Source organism: Hylobates moloch, unplaced genomic scaffold (assembly GCF_009828535.3).
Source record: "Hylobates moloch isolate HMO894 unplaced genomic scaffold, HMol_V3 SCAFFOLD_6, whole genome shotgun sequence".
Classification (NCBI taxonomy): domain Eukaryota; kingdom Metazoa; phylum Chordata; class Mammalia; order Primates; family Hylobatidae; genus Hylobates; species Hylobates moloch.
This window is the reverse complement of record NW_026652281.1, coordinates 46279072-46300556: the sequence shown is the minus strand read 5'-3', so window position 1 is coordinate 46300556 and position 21485 is coordinate 46279072. Positions and strand designations below refer to the sequence as shown.

Sequence of the window (21485 nt, the reverse complement as noted above, 5' to 3'; positions counted from 1 at the left end):
AAACTATGACATGAATGGTCATCACCAGGACATAGCTTAGAGTAGACTTTGAAGAGAGACTCCAAGTCGCAAATGTACTTGGACTATTGAGAATCTTCTTTGTAGAGAACACCAGCAGTATACTGTATATCATGTGTCACAAGCACTTCTAAATAATTTCAGAATGCACAGGCAAACAAAGGCTTTGTATCTTTTCTTCTTGGAGAATAACAAGTGGAATAACCACTTATTTATATGTCACATGATAAAGAATATTAACTTTAAAAATCATCTATCATATATTCAAGTTAGTTTTTTTCTTCATTAATGTCTAACATCTCCCAGAACTAGCGCTCTATAAATCACTTTTGAAAAAGACTGGTTAGAAGTATAACAAAAGTGTCAAAAGAAACAAAACAGTCCTAGGTCATTAAAAATATTTAAATTTAGCCCTTATACAAACAGACTTAAATCCTAGAGGGTTACAGTGGCACACAGCCTCTCCAAACCACACCAGTGGGGAGGACACCAGGAAAATGCACACTTGGGACCTCTTTCTTCCCAACACGCAAACTCCTGTTAGCTAACCCAACTACAATCCAGGGCAGAGAAAAGTGCCAGATTGACATAGTCTGTTGGATTTTTCTACTAAAGCACAAAGCAAAAGTGATAAATAGTAAATATTGGCTCTGGAGGGACACAGAATATCCAACACAGCTCCCCCTCCTTCTTTAGCATCCACTTTTATCTTTGTCTGAATTTAAAAATCTGTATGTCTCCCACATAAGAAACCCACAAAAAGCTATCAGCAAAATATCATCATGAGGTAGCATGCATTCAGTTATTCTCCCACCTGAAAGCAACACTGAAGTGTTAGCCCCAGCGGTGGTCTGCATCGAAGGCGGCAGAGGAAAACAAGAACAGGGCGACAATTAACCAGCTCCATAGTTCTCTTTCTATAGTTGGTCAGAGGGCCCAACTGATAAGCATAGCTTCCTTCTATCATGCAGTTCTTGTTCCCTTTACCACGGCCTATACCTTAACTGGTCAGGTATTTTACAGTCTTTTACAAGTCTCCAGCTGTTCTTTCCCTGTTGAGTTACTGAAGTTTTCTTTTAACAAGTACTATTGAGTATGGGAATGTTAAGAGGCACCTAAGTGGATCTTGCAGTCCAAAAATATACTGTTCCTTGCAACTGGAAAGGAACAACTCAATTTTCCCTTGGTAACTAGGATCCATTAGCTCTGTCAATTTAGTGAACTCTCCCTGTTGAATATTTACTATGAAGAGATCAAAAAGGATTAGTGAACAGTTATTGTTAAGCTTTGGATTTAAGGGAATAATGACTGTGTGCCTTGATGGAAACTTGCATCCCTTGGGTACTAGAATTCAACAAGGCAGGGTGTAAGAATTCCATTAAGTGGATTATTAGCTATAGTAGTGAGAGGCACCAATCCATTGCCGCTCCTTAGTTCCCTAGACAGTACCCAATGAACATAGTGGTGAGTTTCTGGGGTTTTATTTTTGCTTAATCTATCCCAGATTTGCAGCTGAATAAGTTAGCAACCCATAAATGCCAAAGGCTACATACAAAACAAAAAAAAGAGCCACAAGAAAATTATCATCATTCTAGCCAAAAGATCAAGAAAGAAGCAGCTTGGCAAGGCAGAAAAATTATACAGTAATCATGCTACTCTAGTCAAATACCACAGAGAAAAACTGCAGTCTCACCCACACTCACCCCTGCACTATATGGTGTAACAAGGTACCCCACCCCCCTTCCAGGGTGGTGTCAGAGAAGGCTGAGAAGGGATCTGGGACTTCTACCCTCATCAGGAGGTAATGATCCCCACCCCTCGTGACAGTGAAATCTACACTGGTAGCCTGGGTTTCCAGCTCTATGTAGCAACAGAAGCGCCCCCCCACTCCATCTCTGCTAGTGCAAGAAGAAGCCTAGTGAAGAGTCAGAACTTACACTGTAGTCTAGTTGGAATTAGGCCATACTTCTCCTCTGTGGTGTCAGTAGAAGAGTAGCAAGTCACTCCTACCCTTCCCAGACAGAATGATATCAGTGGAGTTCTAGTGGAGATCCAGGACTGCCACCACCACCCAATAGTAATAAGAAGCCTGTCTTCCTACTAGGTGTCAATTGAGGCCAAGAGGTAAACTTGGACTTCGATGCCACTCGGCAAATAAGACATCACCCACCCCCACCTCAAAGCCATCAGAGCAGTGTCAAGTAGTTAAGACAGAAGATTTAAATAAGAACCAGAGTCTAATAATATAATACAAAGACTATACTTATATACATGTAATGCAATATCTAGAAAAAAACACTCAAAAAGCTATACAAAGAAATATACTCAAAACACTATAGATAAATCAAAATGGAATTCTAAAAATGTTCAAGCAACTCACATTCAGGAAAGCAAGAAGCAGATAACAGAGAAACAAAAAACAGAACAAACACAAAACAAAATATTAAAAGTACAGGTTTAACCTTTAACATACTAGTATTTACATTACATGTAAATGGTCTGACTATTACAATTAAAGGATATTGACATAATGAATAAAAAAACAACCCAAATATGCCATCTACAAGAAATTCACTTCAAATGCAGTAGTGTGGGGGCAGGCTGAAATGTAAAGATTGGGGGAAAAAACATATCATCCAAGCATTAATCAAAAGATTGTAGGAGTAGCCATATTAATATCAGCTGAAACTGACTTTAGAGCAAAAAAATTTACTTGACACAGAGAGACATTACATAACGAAAAATAGTCAATTTACCAAGAAGAGTAACATGTTTTCACCATCAAAGAGCTGTAAAACATGAAGCAGAAATTTATAGAATGAAAGGAGGAACAGACAAACCCACAATTACAATGAAAGATTTCAAAACCCCTCTCTGAGCAACTGATAGAACAGAAAATTAGCAAGGATATAAACTAACTTATCAACCACATCTACCAACAGGATCTAACCAACATTTTTTAAGCACTCTGCCAAACAATAGCAAAATACATTTTCTTTTGAAATGCCCACAGAACATATGCCAAGGCAGACCACATCATGCGCCATAGAGTAAACCTTAATAAATTTTTAAAAATTCAAATCCTACCTAGTATGTTTTCTGACTACAATGGAATCTAAGGAAACATCATTAACAAAATGATAACAAAAATATCTCCAAATATCGGAAACTAAACAACATGGTCCCACACTTTCAAATAATCTATGGGTCAAAAAGGAAGTCTCTAAGGAAATAAAAAAATTCACTGAATTAAGTAAAAATGAAAACACAATATATAAAATTGTGAAATACAACTCAAGCAGTACTGAAAGAAAATTTTATAGCACTAAAATGCATACGTTAGAAAAAATAAAAATAAAATCAGTAATCTAAGCTTCCATGTCAGCCACCTAGAGAAAAATAATAATAAAATAAATTTAAAATAAGAAGAAAGAAAATAAAGAGCAGAAATCAATAAATTGGAAAATAGAAAACTATAGAGAAAAATTAATGAAACTAAAAGTTCATTTTCTGAAAAGATGAATTTAATTGGCTACATCTAGCAAGACTGACAAAGAACAAGAAAAAGTAAACAAATATTGTCAACACCAGGAATCAAGCAAAGGATTTCACAACAGATCCAGCAGACAAAGAAAATATAATAAATAAATACTAGGAACAGTTAGCTTTATATACATAAATTTGACAACTTAAATGAAATCCATAAAAAGGATAAATTATATCTACTCACCCAAAATGAAGTATAAGGTTGGTGCAGAAGTTAACTGCAGTTTTTGCCATTAAAAGTAATGACAAGGCCGGGCGCAGTGGCTCACGCCTGTAATCCCAGCACTTTGGGAGGCCGAGGCGGGCAGATCACGAGGTCAGGAGATCCAGACCGTCCTGGCTAACACGGTGAAACCCCGTCTCTACTAAAAATACAAAAAATTAGCCGGGCGTGGTTGCAGGCACCTGTAGTCTCAGCTACTCGGGAGGCTGAGGCAGGAGAATGGCCTGAACCCGGGAAGCGGAGCTTGCAGTGAGCCGAGGTCGCGCCACTGCACTGTAGCCTGGGCGACAGAGCGAGACTCAATCTCAAAAAAAAAAAAAGTAATGACAAAAATCACAATTACTCTTGCACCAACCTAATAGATTTGAATTACTATTAAAGATAACTATTAAGAATATTAACTTTTTTAATTAAGGAACTCCCCAAACAGAAATCTATAGGCTCAAATAGTTTCACTTGCAGAATTCTAACAAACATATAAAGTAAAATCAATTTCAGAAAATAGTGGAGGAGGAACATTTCTCAATTTATTGTATGAAGTTTATAATCCCCTAAAATCCACAAAAACTACAAAGCTAAATAGAGACAGTACATAAAAGAAAATTAAAACTAATATCCTTTTTGAATATAGACACAAAAATGCTTAACAAAATAGTACCAAACAGAATTCACAAATATATCCAAAGAATTGTACACCATTGCCAGGTGAGGTTTATTCTGGGATGCAAGGCTGGCATCAAAAAAATCAAAAAATAAAAAAATGTTAACTACTGTATTAACAGATTGAAGAAGAAAAAAATCGCATGATCATGATCACATAATCAGAAATCACATGAACAATTGATGCAGAACAAGTATTTGGCAACATTCAACAATGATTCCTGATAAAAATTCTCAGAAAAAAAGGAACAGAGTAGAACTTTCCCAACTTGATAAAGAGTATTTATAAAAACATGCAGCAGTGGTGAAAGACTGAAAGCTTTTTTCCCTAATATAGGGAAGAAGGTAAGAACAATCACTCTCACCATTCTTACTCAAAATAGTACTGGAAGTTCTAACCAGTGCAATAAGGCAAAAAAAAAAAAAAAAAGAAAAATTAATGTCATACAGAAGGTAAACAAGTAATAAAACTGTTCCTATTTGCAGAAAACATGACTGTCTACATAGAAAACACCAAGGAATCCACAAAATAATATCAAGAACCAATTAATTCAGTAACGTTGCAGAATACACAATAAAACATACAAAAATCTATCATATTTCCACATACTGGCAATGAACATATGGAAACTGAAATTTAAAATACAGTACTATTTACAACCATTCAAAAAAAGCAAAAAGAAATACTTAGATGTTAATCTAACAAAATATATATACATAACTTGTATGCTAAATATACAAAATACTGATGAAAAAAATTAAAGAAAGTCTAAATAAATGGAGTATAAATCCATATATATTCATGGATTGGAAGACCCAACATAGTAACTGTATCAATTTAATCCCAATTAATATACAGGTTGTATTAGTTCATTTTCACACTGCTATAAAGATCCTACCTGAAGGCCGGGCGCGGTGGCTCACGCTTGTAATCCCAGCACTTTGGGAGGCCGAGGTGGGCGGATCACGAGGTCAGGAGTTCGAGACCATGGTGAAACCCCGTCTCTACTAAAAATACAAAAAATTAGCCGGGCGTGGTGGCGGGCGCCTGTAGTCCCAGCCACTTGGAGAGGCTGAGGCAGGAGAATGGCGTGAACCCGGGAGGTGGAGCTTGCAGTGAGCCGAGATCGTGCCACTGACTCTAGCCTGGGTGACTGAGCGAGACTCCGTCTCAAAAAAAAAAAAAAAAAAAAAGATACTAACTGAAACTGGGTAATTTATAAAGAAAAAAATTTAGGCCTCAGGAAACTTACAATCACGGCTGAAGGGGAAGTAGTTACATCTTATATAGTGGCAGGCGAGACAGCATGTGAAGGAAGAACTGTCAAACACTTATAAAACCATCAGCTCTCATGAGAACTCACTCACTATCAGGAGAACAGCATGGGGGAAACCACTCCCATGATCAAATAACTTCCCACCAGGTCCCTCCCTTGACATGTGGGGATTATGGGGATTACAATTTGAGATGAGATTTGAGTGGGGACACAAAACCAAACCATATCAAGGTTTAATACAATTCCCCTCAAAATCCTATTAAGATATTTTGTAGATATTGACAAGATTATTCTAAAATTTATATAAATAAAAAGGAATGAGGCAAACCAATATGGAAAAATAACAATGAAGTGAGAGGAATGTCTATAGGATTTCAAGACTTACATAAGTATAATAGTCAAGAATGTGATACTGGTAGAGAGATACATAAATCAATGGAGCAGAGTAGAGATCCCAGAAATATAGCTATACAAATATGCCCAACTGATTTTTGAAAAGCTACAAAAGTAATTCAATTGTCAAAGGACAGACTTTTCAAATGGAGCTAGAGCAAATGGACACTTATAAACAAAAATCAAACTTTAAACCTCACATCTTTTATACAAATTAACTCAAAATATATCACAGACTAAAATGTAAAATAGAAAATTATAAAACTTTTTTTAAAAATAGAAGAAAATCTTAGGGATCAGAGCTAGGAAAAGAGTTTTTAATCTTCACAATAAAAGCATAATCTATAAAAGGAAAAAACTGATAAATTCGACTTTTTTAAATTGAAAATTTTCACTCTCTGAAGGACCCTGTTAAGAGGATGAAAAGACATGCTATAGACTGGATGAAAATATTTGCAAACTAGCTTGTGACAAGACCTAGTACTCAGAAAACATAAATGTCCCTCAAAACTCAACAGTAAAGAAACAAATATCCAAAGACATGAAAAGACATTTCACCAAAGATGATATGCAGATAGCAAATTCACACAAGCAAAGATGCTCAATTTTATCAGCCATTAGGGAAATACAAATTAAAACACAGCGAGATTTCACTGTACACCTATCAGAATGGCTATACCAAATGCTGGCAAGGATTCAAATAAACTGAGTCACTCATACATTGCTGATGGGAACACAACGTGATACAGTGAATCTGGAAAACAGTTTGGCAGTTTCTCAAAAAACTAAACATAGAATTTTCATATGACCCAGCAGTTTTACTCCTGGGCATCTATTCCAGAAAAATGAAAACTATGTTCACACAAAAATCTGAACACGAATGTTTGTAGCTTTATTTGTAATAACCAAAATCTGGGAACAAACCAGATGTTCTTTAATAGGCAAATGGTTAAACAAACTATGGTACATCCATACCATGGATTACTAATCAGCAGTAGAAAGAACAGAACAATTGATATATACAACAACATGATGAGTATTCAGATAATTACCCAGACTAAAAAAAGTCAATTCCAAAACATTATATACTGTATAATTACTGAAATATAGTAAAACCTTTAAACACAAAAATGTTCATCATGAGTTAATTTATAATAAAAAACTTTTTATATGTAAAAATTCAGTTCTATGAGAATGTTTAAAATGTAAAACAGAATGCTATGCAAGAAAATGCTCACAGGTTGCAACATATTTTATTAACTGTATTAAAAATAGGCACAGAAAAACAGTAAGACAATACTGAAGCTGTTTTCCTTGAGAAAAGAAAAACAGTGAATTGGGTTTTTTTCTCTTTCACTTCTTAGTATTACCCAAATTGTCTGCATGACCCATAGAACCTCTCTAACCAGAAAAATTAAATGTATTAATAAAAAATATAACAAAGGAGGGTTGGTTAAATAAGTTATTTATAAAATGAAATAATAGAAAAGCAAAAAGATTCTGCAGCTCCATCTTTACTAATATAAAATGTGTCCAATACATCTTCCAAGTAAAAAGAAGTCAACATTCATAGATTAAAAATCTTGTTTCCTTCAAACAAGGATTTTGAATGTGTTTGTGCGAATGTGATGTAAAGATGTGTGAATGTTAATAAAATTATGTGAGTGTGAATGTGTGCATGAATGTGTGTTAATGACTGTGTAGTGTAGTTTATGTGTGACAATATACGTATGAATGCGTATATATATTTTTAAAAGACTGAACAGTGTTAACAGTGAATAACCAAGGTGTGTTACCACGAAAACTCTTTCTTTCTTTGTTTATTCCATTTTTGTTTGTGTGTTCCTATTTTCTGAACATTTTACAAAGTACATATCATGTTCAAAGTCAAAAAAATTCAAGATATTTTCAAAAGGCAACTTGGCTATTTAAAAGGCAATATTTTAATGTGTTATTCTAAGTGGACCCAGTTAAGCTGAGCTACACCAAATGAATTCTTTTCTTATCTCATAACAATATGATCTTAGAAATATATCTAATTAAAACCCTTTCTAATGTACTAGTTCAAAAGTGTTTGGTCAGACTTTGGGGATATGTCAACACCAAGTGACATCCACAAAAAAAAAAAAAAGGACTTTATTATTCATTACTACTATTTAATGAGCACTTATCACACACCAGGCACTGCCTTATCATCACATATGTATACTCTTCTATGTGGCATTGATTATTATCAACATAATTTATAGTCAAAGAAACTTATCTCCAGGATCACGATAGTTCTATCACAGTGTGTGAGCAAAAACTTAAACTCACTTATTTCTGACTCTCATATCTCTGCTAAAGTGCTGAATACTTCCATTAAATCGGATTAACTAATAGCATTAAAATGAAACAGAAAAAATATATTAAAACACACATTGGCAAATTTGTGCGTTTTTAAGAACAGTGACTAAGAAAATAGAATTTCCTCTTTTATTTCCTGCCACAAACCACCAACCTTTCTAAGGAAGCTACAAAAAAAAAAGAAAAAAAAAAAAAAGACATTGCTTAATCATTACCTTCCACACAATATACCTGGTTAGACACAACTACGCCTATGGCCACTTGAATGCCCTATCAGGGCATTTCATTTTATATACGAAGATTTTAAAAAGTCCATGAAAAGAGAATTGCTAACATTTTAACATTAAGAGCCTAATGCCTTGTCCTTCCACGGAAGACAGTAAGAGTAGGTAATGGCAGATAAAGGCAATTTGGGATTCTCTGTCCACATTTTCCATAAACTTGGGCTAAAAAAAATGGAACATTAAAAGAGAATTTTCTTAGAAGCACTGAAGTGAAATCAACATCTTAGCAAGTCATTAAGACAAAAACCAAAAGTAGAATATCAAAGCATTCTGCTACTATTTCTGAATATGCTTCTCATTTTAGCTTCCTTTTCACACTGCAAATTTTTCAGATCCCAAATCTTACTCAAAAAGATTATGGAAAATAATTTTTGCCTCTAACAACATAATTTGTCCTAATTCAGTCGCCAGAGGAAAAAAATGGAGAGAGAAAGAGAAAATTCTCTTTAAATGTTACACTATTTTTTTTAGCCCAAGTTTATGGAAAATGTGGACAGAGAATCCCAAATTGCCTTTATCTGCCATTACCTACTCTTACTGTCTTCTGTGGAAGGACAAGGCATTAGGCTCTTAATATACCTTATCAAAGGACTCCATTCATTAATATATGTGACAACTTAACAAATAGTTCTTAAGGACCTAGTTTATATCGCATGCTGTCCTAGGTGCTGATCATAATAAAGTTTCTAAACTCAACAAGGGCTTTCAAATTCACATAGTTAAACCTAAAGCAGATAGAGCAGATTTTACCAAAGTGTGTTCACTGCCCCACTTACCTAGAGGACGACAAAGTAAGGGGCGAAAGCAGGATGAAGGGGACAAGTTTAACAACGGAGCCTCTTCATCAACTCTACATATCATACCCCTAACTAAAGATTTGCAAAATCCATTTGCTTTATAGTGCTGCAGTAAAGACACCTGCTTAGTGTTCTTTTTTTTTTTCCAAACTCATTCAACCATTGAACACATTTTTAACATATTCCTAATACCTCTAGAAACTGTTCTCTGTAGATAGTACTTTCAGAAATGTTTGGACATATTTTTCTCTTGCTGAAGGCCATGGATTTTTTAAACCTCTACCTACCAGCAAACTATAGCTTGTAAGGAGAATTGAGTTCATGCTAAAATTTCATTGACACATTTTTTTCCTACTTATTTTTCTCTGTAAGTTTCCTCTATTTCAGAAGTTTGGTCATTTGCATTTCAACAAAACTGGCTGCATTAGAGCACCTAGCATTTCATGATGATTGTGAAACTCCTATTTTAAAGAAAGACATAAAGCAATAATCTGCAAAGGAAAAGAAACCTTTCTCTCTATATCCACAGTTAAAAGCTTTACAAAGTAATCAGACACTAAAATGGACATGTATGTCCTAAATTAGACTAAGATAACCCGGGTAATTTTTAAAAAATATTGATTGAGTCCTACTCCAAACTTACTGAATCAGGATCTCCAAGAGGCAGTATTAAACAGGAATAGCAACTATCCAGGATAATTCATATATATATATACACACACACACATATATATATACACACACACATATATATATTTTTTTGAGATGGAGTGTTGTTCTGTGTCGCCCAGGCTGGAGTGCAGTGTCCTGATCTCAGCTCACTGCAACCTCCGCCTCCTGGGGTTCAAGCGATTGTCCTGCCTTAGCCTTTCAAGTAGCTGGGATTACAGGTGCCTGCCACCATGCCTGGCTAATTTTTCTACTTTTAGTAGGGACAGGGTTTCACCATGTTGGCCAGGCTAGTCTCAAACTCCTGGCCTCAAGTAATCCACCCACCTCAGCCTCCCAAAGTGCTGGGATTACAGGTGTGAGCCATTGAGCCTGGCTCAGCGTAATTCGTATTATCTAGGAAGTATGAGAAAGACTGAAAAGCCTCTGATATAAAAAATTGTGATGGTTTTATCTAGAGCATTGACTATTGCTAAAAGGTAGCTCTAGGCCTTTTATTGTATGTATTAAATTTAAAAGTGAATTATTTGTTTATTACACCATTATAGCTTCTAATCTAAAAAAAATCACCTCTTCTCATTACTCCTTTATTCATTTCAGTTACAAAGAAGTAAAATGTAAGAAAAATAAGTGATTTCCATAAAATAAAAAATAATATCAAAAAAGGAAAAACACTCAGAGGCCAAGCAAAATTAAAGCTTCCTGTACTGAATTTGTGCTTGAAAACCTCTAAGATTCTTTGCCCTAGGTCTTCTCAAATCTAGGCAAGAATTCCATTAAAGAAAAAAATATTCTAAGAAAAAAAGATAAAATAGTAACCAGAAGTAAAGTCCACTTTGAGTCCTACTCCAATCATTTTCCTAGCACAGCTTTTGTAAGTAGTTACCAAGCACAACCGAAGTCCTTTGATGAAGCATTCTCTCTGAAATGCCAATAAAAAAAAAATTAGAAATTTAGTGCTACAGCTAATGTGAATTTTTATCATTTAAGGTTTCTTTGAGGGAAAGGGTATGGAAAAGAGAAACAAAGATATAGTGCAACGTAGGAAAAATTATCTAATTATTGGTCAATAAATAAAAAGAGCTTTACTAGCTTAAGTAACTACTTTTCTACAATTCCTCAGTATTTAATAATGCCTCTCTCCCAAAGTCTCAAAGAGACATAAAGATTATTTTGCATAGTAACATTAAAATAACACTCATCTAAAAGAAATTAAGGTTGCTTAGATGAAAAAAATGTTATGTGGTAAAGATTTATTTATTGCATTTTAAATATTTTAAAGTCACATTGCAATATGTTGTGACATATTAATATTATGTTGAAGTAAGTCAAAATGAATGTCAAATATGACTTATTTGAAAGTGTTTTGACACTATTCTATGTTTGGGTTAACTTGTACAAAAAATTAGCCCTTAATAGTATGTATTTGTTCCTCTTAATTTTTTTTTTTTTTTTTTTTTTTTTGAGACGGAGTCTCGCTCTGTCGCCCAGGCTGGAGTGCAGTGGCGCAATCTCGGCTCACTGCAAGCTCCGCCTCCCGGGTTCACGCCATTCTCCTGCCTCAGCCTCTCCAAGTAGCTGGGACTACAGGCACCCGCCACCACGCCCGGCTAATTTTTTGTATTTTTAGTAGAGACGGGGTTTCACCGTGGTCTCGATCTCCTGACCTCGTGATCCGCCCGCCTCGGCCTCCCAAAGTGCTGGGATTACAAGCGTGAGCCACCACGCCCGGCCCCTCTTAATTTTAATACTACCTCTTTTTTTAGTCCAATAACAACCACAACTTCCCTTTGATCATCTCCATTCAAAGTTAATCACCTCTAATGCTTATGTCTTTCTAAAAGCTCCCCTTAAAAAAAAACTTTCTCTACAACCTACTTAAATTTATTATTTACAACACAATAGAAAGTCCAAGCTGTTTCCAAACATATCTTCCTAACTTTTGTTCTTAACGTTCTTTTGTGTTATTCTCACACCTGTAGAAATTATACATGCTTATCGTATTTTGTTTTGTTTTTTTCTACTTACTAGCTATATTACATTACTTTAGTCTCCTCTTATACAGATTATTCCATCCAAAGTGAGCCCTGATTTTGATTTCCCACAAGAAAAACAGAAAAAGCACAGAAGGGTATGTTAATTTCCTCACTGTCCATTTTAAATTAAATTACACGTATAATTTCAATTAATAAAATCATTTATTAATATTATGCTCTATGTTATGTTAAGTTACTTAGGAAGATTACACATCCCCTTGCCTCTAATTAATTTACAGGAAGCTTTCAACTAATCTGTTTTCCTTTTGCAGTTTCCTTTTCCTAGGTTTTCTTCTCTACTCTCCCTAAAGTTTAACAAATAATTCAGATTTTTCCTTACAGATTCCCTAACTTGCAAAAGTAGATTAATACGGACCACTGTACCTGACTACTAGAAATTGGGGAAGAAATGGTTGAAATTCATAAAAAGTATGAAAATCATTCAATATAGTTAATAACTTAGCATACACATTTGAAAAACAATAAACAAACCATAAAAATTAGGATTAGTTTTAGTTGTTGTTAACCATCTATGAAATCAATTCACCTCTTGCCCTAAGGCTTACACTACAAGAAGAAGGGGTTTTTCACTTCTTTTTTTTTTTTTTGAGATGGAGTCTCTGCTCTGTCACCCAGGCTGGAGTGCAATGGTAAGGTTTCAGCTCACTGCAACCTCGGCCTCCCTGGTTCAAGCATTTCTCCTGCCTCAGCCTCCAAAGTAGCTGGGACTACTGGCACGTGCCACCACACACGGCTAATTTTTTTTTTTTTGTATCTTTGGTAGAGATGGGGTTTCACTGTGTTGGCCAGGCTGGTTTCGAACTCCTGACCTCATGGTCCGCCCACCTTGGCCTCCAAAAGTGCTGGGATTACAGGCATGAGTCATTGCGCCTGGCTGGGTTTTATCATTTCTAACATCCCTTCCATTTCTAAATGCCTGGATTCCTTTAAATGTGTAATGCAATTTCAATCCTGAATTTTGTGTCTGTCATATTATAAACACCTACACACACCACAGTGACACTTCTGTTAAGAAAAATCACAGGGAGGCCGGGCACGGTGGCTCATGCCTGTAATCCCAGCACTTTGGGAGGCTGAGGCGGGCAGATCACCTGAGGTCGGGAGTTTGAAACCAGCCTGACCAACATGGTAAAACCCCATCTCTACTAAATATAAAAAATTAGCCAGGCATAGTGGTATGTGCCTGTAATCCCAGCTACTCAGGAGGCTGAGGCAGGAGAATTGCTTGAACCCGGGAGGTGGAGGCTGCAGTGAGCCAAGATCGCACCATTGCACTCCAGCCTGGGCAACAAGAGCAAAACTCCTTCTCAAAAAAAAAAAAGAAAAAAAAAGAAAAATCACAGGGGGAAAAAAATGCAAAAATCCAACACAACAGTGATGCATTTTCATTCACCAACAATGGGAGAGTAACTAATATATCCCTTCCTGAAAGTCAGTGTGACATTATCTATCAAAAACTAGAATGAGGAAGGCCTTCAAATCCAGTATTTGCACTTCTAGGAATCAAACCAAATGAATGACTTGCATGATTATGTAAACACATATGTTTGAGGATATACACTGCAACACTGGATATATAATATGCAGTTCATACTAAAAACTCCAAACCCAAATTCTTAATTTCATTCCAATTCTGTTCTACCTAGTCTTCCACCTTCTAAGTAAAAATGGCCCCAGCTGATCAAGCCAAATACCAAGGACTCCTTCATTCCTCCTTCACAATATATCCAACAGAGTCCTATTTCTTTTTCCTATAAAACACACTGAGAATCATTCATCTTCTGGATCTCTACTCCTACCACCCCAGTCTCAGCCACGTTTATCTCTCACCTGGACTACAATAAAAATTTCCAGAGTGATTGGCTCCCATTTACTCTTGTCTCTTGAACTCCAGTAAGATCATGCACTTCCCTGTATAAAACTCTTTCACAACTTTGCATTGCATTTCAAGCACAATCTAAATGCCTCCCTAGTGTCTACCTGCCTCTCCAAAACAGCCTCCCTTGCTTTGACAATGCTGACCAAAACTGACAATTCCTAAAACCTACCAAGCCCTCCTCTGCTGCAAAGCCCTTAACCATGTTTCTCTCCAGCCTGGAAATTATCTTTCAAGGTTAGCTCTTCACTATCCAGATATTATCATTGTAGCCTTTCTTGGCAAACATACTTAGCCTTTAACACAGTATTACTTCATTCTATTTGTCTCTTTACCCACTCACCTCAATTTTCAATTATCTTGTTCATTTGTTTATTAATTGCATATTTCTTCCCACTAATACATAAAATCCAGATGGCATGGAACTGTTTTACTGGTGTTATCTCAACACCAAGTGTAGTCCATATCAATAAATATATATTATATGAATGGCGGAATAACAGGAGGGCAAGCTGAGTTTTTGCTTTCATTTGCTACATTTAAGCTATTATTTAAATTGAGTCAATTTACAGTAAAAATCTTAGATCAGCCAATTCCTCTATCTAACCTATTTCAATAATCTGCTAAAATAATGAAAAATGTTAATTAGATCAATAAGAACTTGGTGAAAACCTGCACAGTACACTACTAAAAGTTTATGATCTGGCTTCAGCAATCTTAGCTTCATCTCTGGTCACACACAAACACCTTAATTTGTGGCAATTTTCCTTTAGGAAAATAAGTTCTTCAGAATGGCCATAACTCCAGGTATAAATGGCAAGAGAGGAAGCTGAGAAGATCGTGGAAGACAGATCAGGCTTTGTACTGGAAGAAGTATTTACGTTTCAGTTTAGAGAGTCATAGATTTTTGAGCAAGGTTTGTTTACTTAAGAACAAGAAAGACATCTGAGCAACTGAAAGGTTGAGGGCCTAGAAACAGCACAAAGATTATCACCTAAATGCTATGAACAAATAACTATCATAGAATCAGTAATATGTTTTTTTGTGTGGCAGATTAAAATTTAGATATTCCCTTACGATTTAGATTTCAATAGTGTTATACTAAAGCCTACGCTGCAATATGTGGCTTGTTCCTAAAACTACTCCCAGTGAAATTATGTCAAGTTGCCTTGTGCAGTCTTGTCCAATCTCGGATAATGTGCTAGAATCTATGTAAGTGCTCTTTCTGCTGATAACTTATTCTCCTTATCTTATTCATTCCAAACTCTACCACATTTTAAAAATACTCTCCATTCATCCACTTACATATTCTATTTTTACTTCTAAAATGAAGCCTACTTAACTAATAAGTGCACTTCTAAAACCATGCTATGTAATATATAATTTGTTATTGAGAATATTTTCCTGTTTGTTATCATTCTAGAATTGGAAAATTGATCTTGGGAAAGATTAATACTTTAATATTGTCTTAGTCCATTTGCATTGCTAAAAAGGAACACCTGGCCGGGCGTAGTGGCTCATGCCTGTAATCCCAGCACTTTGGGAGGCCGAGGCGGGTGGATCACGAGGTCAGGAGATCGAGACCACGGTGAAACCCCGTCTCTACTAAAAAAATACAAAAAATTAGCCGGGCGCGGTGGCGGGCGCCTGTAGTCCCAGCTACTCCGGAGGCTGAGGCAGGAGAATGGCGTGAACCTGGGAGGCGGAGCTTGCAGTGAGCCGAGATCGTGCCACTGCACTCCAGCCTGGGAGACAGAGCGAGACTCCATCTCAAAAAAAATAAATAAATAAATAAAAAGGAACACCTGAGGCATTTATATAGAGAAGAAATTGATTTGGCTCACAGTTCTACTGTACAAGAACATAGTGCCAGCACCTGCTTCTAGTGAGAGCCTCTAGCTGCTTCCACTCAGGGCAGAAGGCAGAGGGCAGCTAGCCAGAGATCACAGAGATCACATGGGGAGAGAGGAAGCAAGAGAGCTACAGGGGAGGGGCCAGAATCTTTTTTTGTTTGTAGAAAGTCTCACTATATTGCCCAGGCTGGTCTCTAACTCCTGAGCTCAAGGGATTCTTCTGCCTCAGCCTTCCAAAATGCTGTGATTTTAGGCGTGAGCCCCCATGCCTAGCTCAAACTCTCTTTAACAAACAGTTTTGTTGGGAACAAACAGAACTCACTGACCCCATTCCCAGGGCATTAATGTATTCATGAATGATCCACCTCCATGACCCAAACACCTCCCTCCAATATGAGGTTTAGGGAGACAAACATCCACACTATAGCAAATACTAATTTTCAATATTAACACACAAATCTAACAATCTTAACTTTTTAAAAATAATACCTATAGCATAACAGGCTCCAATTATCCTTTGTCTTTCATTTTCAGGGGTTAAGTAAGTGAATAAAGCCTCTGAGTTTATAACCATCTGATTTTATTCCTAATTATTTCAATATTTGCTATTAGAAGTCCCAGGAAGGACATTAAAATGTTAAGGTCTACTTTCGTTTGTCCACCCTTCTGGCTCTACTATATTTGTTTTTTTATTAAAAATGTCATTGGGAAAAAATATGTATATAATTAAATTTCCTTTCTGAGCCTTTGAATAATATATTTCTCCATCTAACGAGAGCAACCTACGATGACGTTTGCTCTGAAGTTCTGTGTTTCTTATCTAGGTCCAAAAGTAGAGCTAGTTTCATTTCTTAGGAAAAGTTTCACTTTTCTAAATGTCACCTCTCTTTGTCTCAAATCAGGAATCAACATGTCCAGGGTGCAGAGCTGTAAACACAGCAAATAAAAGTACAAAGGGAAAAACTAAAGATCTCAGAACTCCAGTGAGGTCACAACCTGCAAAGGAAAACAAGTCATCTCTTTTTGAGGAGGACTGTGTATAATATGGGGAATAAGAATCAGAGGCTTAAAAACTTGGAGAACCACTGAAACGATGAATAATGTACAGTCTCTCTAATCTCCTATCTCATACAGTTCACACAATGAACAAACCAGTGAGCCATGGAAGAGATGTAAACCCTTACCATACTGTATAAGTGAATTGCAATATAAAGTTAATGACCTAGTTTTATCCACTTCTTTAGATTAAAACAAACATAAACACAACAGAAACTTACCTTCAAAAAGAGACCCCAATTTATATTCTCCACTGACAAATTGTGGCAATGAGAATACAAGTGCTCCCAGTCCAATCATAAAGGCTGCAAATGCAAGCCATCTCGGCTTATGTCCTCTTTCACCGAAGAATGATACAAATAAAGACAACAAACAGAATGAAATATCGTAGCTTGATGAAATCAGGCCAGTCAGGGAACTCTTCATTTCATAACGCTTCTCAATAGTGGAAATGCTAATATTTACTAGGCCATTAACTACAATACCTAAAAAACAGAAAAGTTGATGTGCATCATTAAAATTTTACCCTATGATTAAGATTATTAACACAATGAAGTAGAGTTTGATTATTCGTTTCTTTTGTTTTTTTAAATGTACCAGTTTTCAAAGTCTCAAAGTTTCAAAGTTAGGCAACCTAAACGTATTTCCTTGAAAATCAGTTTGCTTTTTATTTTTATTTATTTATTTTTAATTTTTATTTTATTTATTTATTTTTTTGAGACAGAGTTTCACTTTCATTGCCCAGGCTGGACTGCAATGGCACGATCTGGGCTCACCGCCACCTCCACCTCCACCTCCAGGGTTCAAGTGATTCTCCTGCCTCAGGCTCTGGAGTAGATGGGATTACAGGCACGCGCCACCACACCTGGCTAATTTTTTGTATCTTGTTAGTAGAGATGGGATTTCACCATGTTGGCCAGGCTGGTCTTGAAATCCTGACCTCAGGTGATCCACCCGCCTTGGCCTCCCAAAGTGCTGGCATTACAGGTGTAAGCCAACGCGTCTGGCCCAGTTTGCTTTTTAAGTTGTACACTTGTGAATTTTCAGGTGTCCAACAAAACTGATGCTTGCTGCATACTAAATTATAGTTAACTAGCCTTAATTCATTTTTCTTTAAATGATGAAGTCAAACTGGTAAAGTCCCATGAAGCCAGTTTGCTAGAGTTTCCAAGTATTAATATATCATACTCCCAGGGACCTCACTCAGAAGACTACAAAAGGTACAAGAGACCCCATAGGCCATTACAGTTAGGCTCAATTGCTTCCCAAATTATTCAATCCTTAAACATATTTATCTAAGGACAAGAGATAACTTTGACTATTACTTTGTCTCTTCCCTCCTCTCCCCAACTCCAAAAAAAGAGATAACCTTGATTTAGTCTTAGGAAGAAGAAATTGAGCTCTCAAACCCCTATTTTTTTCTAACATTCTTACAGATATTAAAGTTACTATGCAAAGGATTCTAGAGCAAAAGTAAACATAAGTCTTTTAGCCACTTGTATTCTAAATTATATCCAAAGTAAAAGAAAAAACATACATTTATTATAACTATAGCGAAGGAACAGAAGGTAAACAAGGTAAGACTGAAAAACCTGAAAATTTTGACTTACTTAAAAATGTCCTGTCCAGATATAGATTAAACTTACAGGAGTTTTAAACATAACTATAAATTGAAAATTTTAAAAATCTGATTGAATTAACTAGAGATTCCTTTTACTTAGGTATGATAAATTGTTTTCATTTATTAACAGTCCAGATATAGATTAAACTTACAGGAGTTTAAACATTACTATAAATTGAAAATAAAAAACATCTGATTGAATTAACTAGATACTCTTTTTATTTAGGTATGATAAATTGTTTTCATTCAATACCAGAATGAGTATATACATACAAGTCATGATCTCCACAAATCTCTTTAAATTTTGATTAAGACCGTAGCTGAAAATATATTTCAAAAAAGATAAATTCAACAAATTTAATAAGTTTCAAAACTCATATTTTTTACTTATCTAATAATACAAAATTTTCCGCATCCAATAAAATCAACTTCCCTATCACTTGCCATACTAATTAAAAATTAGTTAATAGAAAGCATTGTTTTTATGGTAAAACTTCTCTTTGAAAAAAAAAAAATTTGTAAACTCCTCAGGAAGGATAGCACATTAATCCAATGACTGACTCTTTTTTTTTTTTTTTTTTTTTGAGACGGAGTCTCGCTCTGTCGCCCAGGCTGGAGTGCAGTGGCGCAATCTCAGCTCACTGCAAGCTCCGCCTCCCGGGTTCACGCCATTCTCCTGCCTCAGCCTCTCCGAGTAGCTGGGACTACAGAGTGAATTCTATGCTATACAAGTTCCAAGAACATTACTTAAAAAAAAAAAAAACAAAAAAATCAGGAAATGCTCCGTACTACATCTCCCTATTGTAAATGAATGACAACAGGAAGCACATTAGAAAATTAAGTACTTAGAGAACCCCTGTTTGTCTTTGAGAAATGCTGGGTTAAATAAACTCATTTGACAAATTTTGTTTTTCTTTCCAATTAAATGTATATTTAAATATACCATGGAAATGATCTTAAGGATCGTGTTTGAGAAACATGGCAATAGTTTTCAGGCATTCAAACTTAAACTGAAATGTAAACTAATAATTTATTGGGTCGCACTTTTTATTATTATAATTTTTTTTTTGAGACCTTGCCTCACTCTGTCACCAGGCTGGAGTGCAGTGGCGCCATCTCGGCTCACTGCAACCTCCACCTCCCAGGTTGGAGTGATTCTCCTGCCTCAGCCTCCTGAATAGCTGGGACTACAGGCGTGTGTGCCACCGCACCCGGCTAATTTTTGTGGTGTTTTGTTTTGAGACAGAGTTTCGCGCTGTTGCCTAGGCTGGAGTGCAATCACACGATCTCGGCCCACTTCAAACTCCACTTCCTGGGTTCAAGTGATTTTCCTACCTCAGCCCTCCAAGTAGCTGGGATTGCAGGCATGTGCCACCATGCCCAACTAGTTTTTGTATTTTTGGTAGAGACGGGGTTTCACCATGTTGGCCAGGCTGGTCTCGAACTCCTGACCTCAGGTGATCTGCCTGCCTCAGCCTCCCAAAGTGCTGCAATTACAGGCGTGAACCACAGCGCCCGGCCATAATTTTTTGTAGTTTTAGTGGAGAGGGGGTTTCACCATGTTGGCCAGGCTGGTATCCAAGTTCTGACCTCAAGTGATCCGCCAGCCTCGGCCTTCCAAAGTGCTGGGATTACAAGCGTGAGCCACCATGCCCGGCCTATTAGGTCACTTTTATCTCAGATTAAGCTTCTTAAATTGGGGACCTCTGGGTAGATGCTGCTCCAGACTAAACCTGACAAATTTTCTACGAGTGACAATTATATTTGATAACAATTTTAGGCAATATTTTATATTAAATATAAAATGATATATTCTGGAATAATATAGAAATTTCAGAGGAATTTTAAGATAATACACAAGATAAGACTTTTTTACTTGTGTCCAACTTTTTTATCTTCGCATTCCTTTGACACTGTGATGCTTCACAATTACCAATTTTGTAAAACTATGATCAAGACATTAATGGAGGGGAACTTTGGTAGGGACAAGAAAAGTGGACAGGGAAATAATTCTTCAACACAAATCTACCTTCAGTAGAAGACCTGCAGCTGACTTGCAATCAATAAATGGTTTCTTAGCAAAGCAAGGGGCCCTGGGTTCCTTGAAGAGGAGGAATAAGAACAAAAAGTATACTTAGGCTTTGACTTAGTTTTCTATTAACTTTAAAAAATGAGCTGCTTCCAACCCTCTAAAAAATATATTTCTAAGGTTGTATTTCTTCCAATTAATCCTTGACTGATTATACAGAAAATATTCTCGGACTATGCCTCAAGTGACCAAAAAATATCTACGTGCCAATTCAACTAAGCTTCGGCATGTCCTTCATGATTCCTCTCCACCTCTTCTCCACCCTTCCTCAAAGTCAACTCGGGTTAACTTCCTATTTTCGTTCAACCTCTGTACTGAACACACCAGAAGCAGCTTTAACCTTCTCTGTGCCTTCTTTCAAGGGAGCTGTTCTCCCTCCAGGATATCACTCCTCCAAACTGAGCTTAGATTGCAAACCCCTGAGGGTATAAATCTGAACTGAATCTGTAACTCCCAAGAGAACCTAAAAGAGATCCTAGAACAAAACAGATACTGGCTAACTAATGTAACACAATGAAGGTTAAGGCTCAACAAAGTCGGGAGCCTTTGCTAATTTACTCACTGGGCTCTTCTGGTGCCCACATACTCTCAAACTAAATACACTCACAAAACATGAATGTTTGTATCTAATTTATACGATAGATTTTACATAGCTTTCTTCCTTGTAAGGCATCCCACTCCCACCTGCAAAGGTATTACTCCTTCCCCTGAGGCAATGAA

The 21485-nt window shown here is 36.4% G+C and overlaps 1 protein-coding gene across 1 annotated transcript in view; it reads right to left on the bottom strand.

Moving 5' to 3' along the window:
* SLCO4C1 (solute carrier organic anion transporter family member 4C1) overlaps positions 1–21485 on the bottom strand; it is a 64415-nt gene that overhangs the window by 42152 nt on the left and 778 nt on the right. Inside the window, exon 2 of the mRNA XM_032155907.2 lies at positions 17277–17540. Coding sequence (XP_032011798.1) covers positions 17277–17540 — 264 coding nt within the window. The remainder of the gene's footprint in view (positions 1–17276; positions 17541–21485) is intronic.